Source organism: Balearica regulorum, chromosome 11 (assembly GCF_011004875.1).
Source record: "Balearica regulorum gibbericeps isolate bBalReg1 chromosome 11, bBalReg1.pri, whole genome shotgun sequence".
In the NCBI taxonomy this organism is placed as follows: domain Eukaryota; kingdom Metazoa; phylum Chordata; class Aves; order Gruiformes; family Gruidae; genus Balearica; species Balearica regulorum.
This window is the reverse complement of record NC_046194.1, coordinates 16,019,981-16,028,309: the sequence shown is the minus strand read 5'-3', so window position 1 is coordinate 16,028,309 and position 8,329 is coordinate 16,019,981. Positions and strand designations below refer to the sequence as shown.

General features: G+C 51.7%; 1 protein-coding gene across 1 annotated transcript; it reads right to left on the bottom strand.

The window, feature by feature from the left end:
- Positions 1-2,096: 2,096 nt before the first annotated feature.
- On the bottom strand, positions 2,097-8,089 carry HMGB3 (high mobility group box 3). The gene is made up of 5 exons (XM_075763473.1): positions 7,963-8,089; positions 5,010-5,166; positions 4,352-4,491; positions 3,664-3,838; positions 2,097-3,102 (listed from the first exon to the last, which is right to left on the bottom strand). The coding sequence occupies exons 2-5, from the start codon at positions 5,157-5,159 to the stop codon at positions 2,959-2,961; spliced, it is 609 nt and encodes a 202-aa protein (XP_075619588.1). The 5' UTR covers positions 5,160-5,166; positions 7,963-8,089; the 3' UTR covers positions 2,097-2,958.
- Positions 8,090-8,329: the final 240 nt, after the last annotated feature.

Sequence of the window (8,329 nt, the reverse complement as noted above, 5' to 3'; positions counted from 1 at the left end):
CAATGCCTGAGATGACATCTCCAAACACAAAAACCAGTAGCAGCAGTGGGGAAATCATGTTATTTATATACATTCACACTATGGTATTTATCCATGGCAGAGTATTGGGGGAAAGAAACATCATCACCGCATCTGTAATAGCCAAATTTGAGTCCCCGGAGCCCCGCACTAGCATTGTATTGAACAGCATCCCCGAGGCATGCCATATTTTAGAAATTTGCAGAGCAGGAATAGGTAGTGCACCGTAAGGTCCAAGACCTTAATCAAGCCCTGCAACTCGATAGATTTCCAATATAACGAAGACAAAGAGGTGTCAGGTCTAGTTCTTATTTGCTAATACTATCAATAGGGGCTCAGCTCACTAGCAGTTAATTCAAAGCCAAGCTCGATTTACACAGCAGTGATCTACACTAATTCCCATATGTGGCTAAGGGGAGATTTTGCCAACTAGACAATAGAAACAGTATTACAGCTCCTGAAACGATGCCACTGCTTTTCTCTTCTGCTCCACCACTTCCCCATCAAATTTCCACGTGCTGGAATCTCCAGTTGTCTTCTCCTTTGCACCAGAAGATGTGCAGAAAGGGTAGCAAATACAGAGGTACCTATTTCTTTTCCAGATGCAGCTTTATCAAGGCTTTTAAAATGCCACTTCCCATAAAATGGGGGCAAATTTCATACTGGTTTTTGTGCATTAAAGACACTAAGAATTGCCACAATTAAGCAATTATAGAATTATTTCTAAGTGATCCAACTGTAACTTAGCCTTAAAAAAAGTTGTTACATTTCATAAAAGTTTATTAGCTTGTTTCATCCGAAACCAAGTGTTGCTCAGTTTTGCTTTTAGGTCCTAGTCCGTCCCAACACTAAATCAGACTGTTTTGCCAAGGTACCATGGGTGTTGAGAAGTCACGGGAAGCCAGATGTGCTAACCAATTAGGCAACAAAGCAGTTTTATCCACATTAGAAGCAGTTACTCCCCATAAGCCCGGCCCCTCATTAATCTGCAGTTTGGCTCAAAGGAAGGGGTGGCAGCAGCCCGTACCCACAGTTGACACTAACAATTACCCTGTCCTCTTAAGCCCGCTGCACGCAGCAGCCCGCAACTTTGACCTGCTATTAATGCAAGTATCCTCACCCCCCATCTCCTCCTGGCTGCCAAGCGAACGCCGGCTGCTAACTGCTGCCAGCACAAGGAAGGAATGCAAGGGTAGCGAGGGGGTGCCATAGTTTTCCCAGTCTGTGCAGTTTCCATGCTAAGGAAAAACGAGGTTAGAGTCGCCAGCTAGAGATCAGGTATTGCCTTTCCCTTCCGAGGGCTGCAAAACACCCCCACAGCTTGGATTTGGAAAGACGGCAAGACAGCGACGGGGCCAGCTGGTCGAAGGGGGGAAAAAAAAAAAAAAAAAAAAAAAAAAAAAAGAGACCTGCATCGCTCCCCCAACCCACCTCACCGCACCCAATTCCTATTAAAACTTGCATCATTAGAGGAAGGACACGGACTAAGTACCTGCGCCACGCTCCTACTTCAGCAGGGAGTTAGACTAGGCGCCTGGCTCCTGCCACGAATCAAGATGCTAGAAAAAACCACAAGTCTGAAACAGTTTAACACAGGACAAAAAAGGCACATTTTAATATGTACAGCAATGCATTTGGGCTATAAATTTACCCAACACAACTGAAAAAAAAAATCCAAACTATGCTTTTATACTTATTCCATGGTGTCAGCCTCATTCCTAGCCACCTACCTTTCTCTGCATCTCTGAATGCTGCTATATACACACACAAACAAACAATTACGTCATGAATGTTCATTTAGGCTCCCAAGTTCAAGTAATAAAGTTCAAACTTGCATAGCATCTTATGCCACTCAGCCATAAACAGTTACGATTGCATATTAGCTGAAGCAGCCATCTCTTTCAATTCAGCCAGTTTTGGCTGGCCACCATTTATTTTTTTATTTTTTTATTTTTAATCCTTGAGTCAGAATGTTTCCTAAGTCACCAGCCCTGAGGGATGCCACAGACTTCAAAATGAACCTCTTGCTGTTGTTAAGATCCTTTTAAACCAGAAATTTAGAGTGTTGTCAAGAACAGTTTTAAAAATGTAATACTGTTTATTTTGCTTCAAAAACATTTCAGCATTCTAAACATACAAAAAAAACAGAACGTTGCAAATTCGTTTAAGTACAGAGTGTTTTTGAACTTCAGTTGCTGCACTGGCTCTTCACTTAGTTGACGATGAAGAGATGTCTACAGTTTCAGTTTAAAAACTACCGCACTTAACTAAAAAAATCCATACACTTCTCATGCCAGCTGAACCCCCTTCCACAACTAAGAATGGCAGCAGAATGCTATTTCACTATATACAGAAAGACAACTTTAAGCTAAATGGACGCCCACTGTAGTGTAAATAGATCTACCCTCACAGTGCATGCTTTGGGCCATGGCACCCCGGGGAACGTACAGCCTTTCCAAGTAATCACTGCTCCTCTAAGGCATCATAACTCTAAGCATGTACCACAAGAATCTGTCTAGTTTTTACAAACTATAGATATGTACAGTTTATAACCCAGGATTTTCTAGCCAATAACCATATAGTAACACCACCTTACAAATTAAAAAAATGCTTGAAACATTTTTAAATGCTTTGTTACACCAACAGCAAAGTGCACAGAGTTAGGAGAACACTAGAGCGCCTTTTCATTTTAAAAATGTTTGGAAATATGTACAACTTTGATACAGTTTCAGGGTGCTCACTACACCCATGGCCACTTCATGTAAACCAGTTACAATTTCTAGAGCACTTTTAGAAACTACAACGCGATCGGAATCCAATTTTTTTTTTTTTTAATTAAGCCTAATAAGGGCAAGAGACACCATCTCAAATAAGAGGTGCTTCGTTTATGGTGTTTCCCCTACTCTATGGTATTCACATGGAGACAAGTATTGTACAGTTTTATTCATCATCATCATCTTCATCCTCCTCTTCTTCATCCTCCTCCTCCTCTTCGTCTTCTTCCTCTACCTTTTTCCGAGCAGCTTTGGTTGCTGCTCCCTTTGCGCCATCAAACTTTCCTTTAGACTTGTAGTCTGCAACATCCTGCAAAGTCAAGGGGATGTCTTAATTTGCTCTACGCAGCAAACACATACAGCATTTGTACAGCAGCGGGCGTTAACGTAAAGGGACTGGCCTTCCACGGCTGCACCCCCAAAAGGGGGGACAGCCAGCTTTATAGCACACAGGTACGCAGACACCTACACATCCTCAACTGCCTCCGGACGACGGAGGTCTTGAACCCTGCACTCATGGTTATTTCCTTGAGGAGGAGAAGAAAACCCAGCCTCTCTTAGAAGCTTCCTGCTAACGGGACAAAGCTCCTTGAACAGCACAGCAAACCCTTTGCTGGGGCAACACGAGCAGCCGCTGCTGCGCATCACTGGGGGAAAGCTCTCCCTCCTCGCTGGAATCCACCTGCCGCTCTTTAACCTACTCTGTCCCAACATACGCAGAGTTCAGCTACGTAGCACACAGTGCAAAGAGACCAGGTCTGTAAGCTAGAGATGCTCACCGCTCTAGGGCCACCTTAGCTGGGTCTATGTTACAGAGACACATCAACGTAAGAGCCGGTACGGAAGAGGCACAAGTGAAAACCAGCCTTACCTTCTCGTACTTCTCCTTCAGTTTAGCTGCCTTATTATTATAAGGCTGCTTTTCACCATCACTGAGGTTGTTCCACATTTCACCCAGTTTCTTTGCTACATCCCCGATGGATATGCCAGGGTTTGTGGATTTGATCTTGGGGCGGAACTCTGAACAGAAGAGGAAGAAGCCAGACCTTGGGGAGAAGCACCAGAGGACAGTCAGCACCACAGCAACATGCCTGGGGAACAGCCCATTCCTCACCCACAACATCCACACACACTCACATGCTGAGTAGGAACACTTTTTTTTACTTAAAAAAACAAACAACAAAAGACAAACCCAAACATGTCTTGATTTTACTGAGGCCCAGACCTGCAGCCTTCACCCAATGCTGTTCTTAATTAAATGTTGTCTCCCTCCACCACCCAATTTCATCTCAGATACACAAGTCTCACTGTGACCCAGTCATTTCCACGTCTTCCGCCACCATAAGTTTAAGGGTACCAAGTACTGACAATTCCTGTTAGCGCTCAAGCTTACAACCTGCCTAGAAGGTTTCCAAGACAGTATCAGTAAACCATGAGTACTACCAATGCTGCCACACCAACAGCATGCCCCATCTACTTCCTTCCCGGAAACTTAGCTGCGTTACAGAGCACAAAACCAAACCAAAACATTTGTGCATTTATGCCTCAAAGTTACTTACGGTGGTCGTTTTGGGGCATTGGGGTCCTTCTTCTTCTTGCCACCCTTAGCTGGTCCATAGTCCTTCATTTCTCTATCATATCGTACCTTGTCAGCCTTTGCCATTTCATCAAACTTAGCCTTCTCCTTGCTTGACATGGTCTAAAAAACCAGAAAACAAGACACCGAACCAGTGATTACCCAACTGTTCAATAGCTGGCAAACTTAAGTAAACAAGCCAACAAATACTGACTCGATAGAGGAGTTTCAGAATTTGTTTGTTTTCTAACAGGACCACCGTGGGGACGAAGGTCCTGTACCGGGGACTGCAGTCACAGCTGGCACAGTCAGCAAGAGGGAAGCACCAGGAACAGGACAAGCACAGCAAGTCCTCCTCGAGGACACAGGCCTGGAGGGAGGCGGCTGCTGAAGGGCGCTGCTTGGGAACAGGCAAAAAAGGCCAGGCTATAGTGGAAGCACCTACACGGGCAGATACACCAGGCTGAAGCCTTCGCGATCACTACAGGAGTCAGCAGCACCCTATCAGTGACCGGGACGCCTTGCCAAGAACGGGACGCAGACCAAAACAGCACTGGCTCCCTTCATGTTCAGACACACGCACATCATCCTAGCAGGTACCGTAAGAAGTTATCCCTTCGGGAAGTCACAAAGTAAGGTACCTTCCACCTCTCCGAGCACTTCTTGGAAAACTCTGCAAAGTTGACTGGAACCTCTGGGTTCTTTTTCTTATGTTCCTCACGGCACGTCTGCACAAAGAAGGCATAGGCAGACATTTTGCCCTTGGGCTTCTTCGGATCACCTTTAGCCATCTTGACTCTGTAGGGAAGAGGGAAAAAGGGAAAAAAAATAACACATGAATACATATATGGGTGAATGTGCATACGTATGTTTGTATACATATACGGTGTGCATATGTTTATACACACACACCACCATACCCTGAAGTGATGTCCCATCAGTAACACCTTCCTTTCTTTCCCCCAACACCTCCTACCATCCCCAACAGAGAGACTTAAATTATTCTTCCTTGACACTTGGGTTGCAGACTTGAGCCAAGTGAAACTGGTCGCTGGATTTAAGTTTCGCATTGATATATATTTACATCATGTCCAAAGCGCAGAGACAGGCTATTAAATACACATACTCCTGCCTATTAAGAGTTATATATGAACTAATATAAAATATTTTGTTTTAGTTGGCTACCACACTGGGGCTTGAGTGGCACACACAGTGCCAGGCTATGGCGTAGCCCTTTAGTAGCTGGAGGTCAGATGTTAGCAGCTGCTGTCCAGGTAGGAAGGCAGGACAGATTATCCCCCCCCCCCCGCCCCGTAAAAGTGCAATAACCTTTTACATAGAAGAAGGGGTGCAGATAAAGGCTAGTTTTAAACACAATAGGATGCACGGAGCTCCGTGAGGTGAGCAGCGCTTGCTCCACCAAGTGACATGTTCAGAGGCGTAGTGGTCAGTGCAAAGATGTGATTAGCAAGTCACCGAGAGGACGATGCTAACTTTTGGGCTGTATTTCTTTACCCCTCTTCCGCATATTTTTTTTTTTTGGCCTCAAAAAAAAAAAAATCCCGCAGCAATATTTCCTATTTACAGCTTCTCAAGCGTCTGAAAATTTAATTTTTATTGGCACGACATTAATATTTAATTGCACCCATTAACACCCCACCACCACCACCCCGTGTGCAGCAAAAGTGGCTTTAAGCTGCCCTCTCCCGCCCCGGCCGCTCCCGGAGCTCGGCGGGATTCCCGCTGCCGCCCCGAGAGCGCTCCGCAGGGCGAGGAAAACCCGCGTAAATCGGGGATAAAGCGGCCAGGCCGGGGCGCGGAGCGGGGCCGGGGCCGCCCCCTGCTCCCGAAGTTGGGGGCGAGCGGCCCGCCGCGGCCGGCCTGGCCTCCGCTCCGCTCCCCTCCCGCCATCTTCTCCCCCCCCCAAGGTCACCGCGGCGGCCGGGCTCCGCGGCGCGGGGCGCGGGCACCTGCGGCGGGGCCGGGGCCGGCGGGCGGAGGGGGCAGCGGCGGCTCCGCCAGACGCCAATAATTCATCTTCCATTTTGTGAAATGCCTCCTGATGAAAGAAAGTGCCCCTGAAATGCGGCGGGGCGGCGGGCGGTGGGCGCCGGGGGGGCCGGGCGGCGGCCGGGGGCGCCGGCCCGGCCCCGGGCGGCCGGTGCGAACGGCAGCGGGAGCGGCGGCGGCGGCGGCCGCGCTCCGCGCCCAGGGCCGGCCCCGCTCGCTAAGATGGCTTCTCCCAGCGCCGCCGCCGCGCCGCCGAACAAAGCCGCGCTCCCCCTCCGCCGCGCTCGGCCCCCCGCGCCCGCCGCCCCCGGCCGCCGGCCCCGCCAAAACGCCGCCCCCGCCGAGAAGGGGCTCCCCGCTCGGCCCCCCACCGGGCGGCGGGGGCGGCGGGGCCGGGGCGCGGGCGGGAGGCGCCCCCCCCCTCCGGCCCCTGCCTAGCGCAGCGCTCTCTAACAAAGGCTCCCGTGCAGCCATTATCGCCGCCGCTACGCTCCTCCGCGCCGCCAGAAAAAGAGTGCGGAAAGCCCCGGGGCGGCCCCCCGGCGCCCGGCCGAGGGCGCGGGGCGGTGGGGAGAGAGGAGCCGGGGCGAAAGCGAAAGGTTTGAGCCCCCTGCGGGGCGCCGGGAAGGAGATTTCCCCCGCCGCGACCCCCCTCCCCATCCCTATGCCGCTTACACGTCTTTCTTCCCTTCGCCGGGGCTCTCCAGCGCCAGCCATATTAATGCCCACAGCACGGGCGGCGCGGCGCGGGGAAGAGGCGATGCGGGGCCCCGCCGCGGGCGCAGCCCCGCCGGAGACACCTTCCCGGGCAGGGGAAGAGCGGCGGAGGCAGAGGCGAAGGGATCGGGGGAGTTTGGAGGCGGCGGCGGCGAGAAAAAAACTGCTTCGCCGGGACAGACGGGCGCAGCGCGCAGGGTTTATCCCTGTCAGATGCTAAAGCGACAGCCATATTAATGCAGAATAAACAGCGGGCACGGCATTGCGCACGGCCAACAACTTTCCCACCGCCGCCAGCCCCACCGAGCCCACCCGGGGGAAGGGGGCAAATAAAAGCCGCGGGCGCCGCGCGTTTTGCCGTGCGACATTAGGAGGCGGCAGAGAAAAATCCCTGCCCATGCGGGGGAGAAGAGGAGTTAGTCCCGGTGTAGTTGCTGCACCAGCCATATTACTCTCGGCGGTACGGGAGCCCGGCGCGGAGAAACCGGGCTGCACCGGGGACAGGTAGCCCCTCCGCCCCGGGGGGAGCTCCCGGCGGGGCAGGGGAAGAGGACGGGGGACAAACACTGCGCCTCGCCCGCCGCCCCGCCAGCTGCGCGCAGCATCTGCCCCGGCACCGCCGATCCCCTTGCGAGGAGCGAAGAAAGTTTTGGGTGATTTTTCCGATTTTTTTTTTTTTTAAATTTAAAAAAAAAAAAACTCGGAGGAAGGAAGGAACGGAAAACAAAAAAAAAATAATAATAATTAAAAAAAAAAAGCCCGGGGCAGGCAGAGCAGAAAGACGAAGACGCGGGGGCAGGGCGGGGCGGTGGCGGGGCGGGCAGGGGGCAGCCGCCCCCCGAAAAGTTGCGGCGGGGCTGCACGTACCTGTATTGTTCGCGGTAGTGTGGACAGGAGCTGGAGCGCAGGGCACGACGCGGGGCTCGGCGCGACTCAGCCTCGCGTTGGCTGCCTACGAGAGCGGCCTGATTGGCTGCGGGGCTCTGCCGTTTAAAACAACCTCCTCGCCCGCTTATTGGCGCGGCGCCTCATGAATATTAAGCACGACCGCGCGGCGGTTGGTCGGCGCGGGTGAGGTCATTCATTCAAAACGAGCGCCCGCCGGGAAAAGGGGAGCTCGGCGGCGCGCGGCAGGGAAAGGCGGGGGGGGGGAGGGAGGAAAAAAAAAAAAAAAGTTGGCGCGTAGGGGGTCGCGCGCCCCGCGGAGCCCCCGCCCCGGCGGAACCCGCCGTGT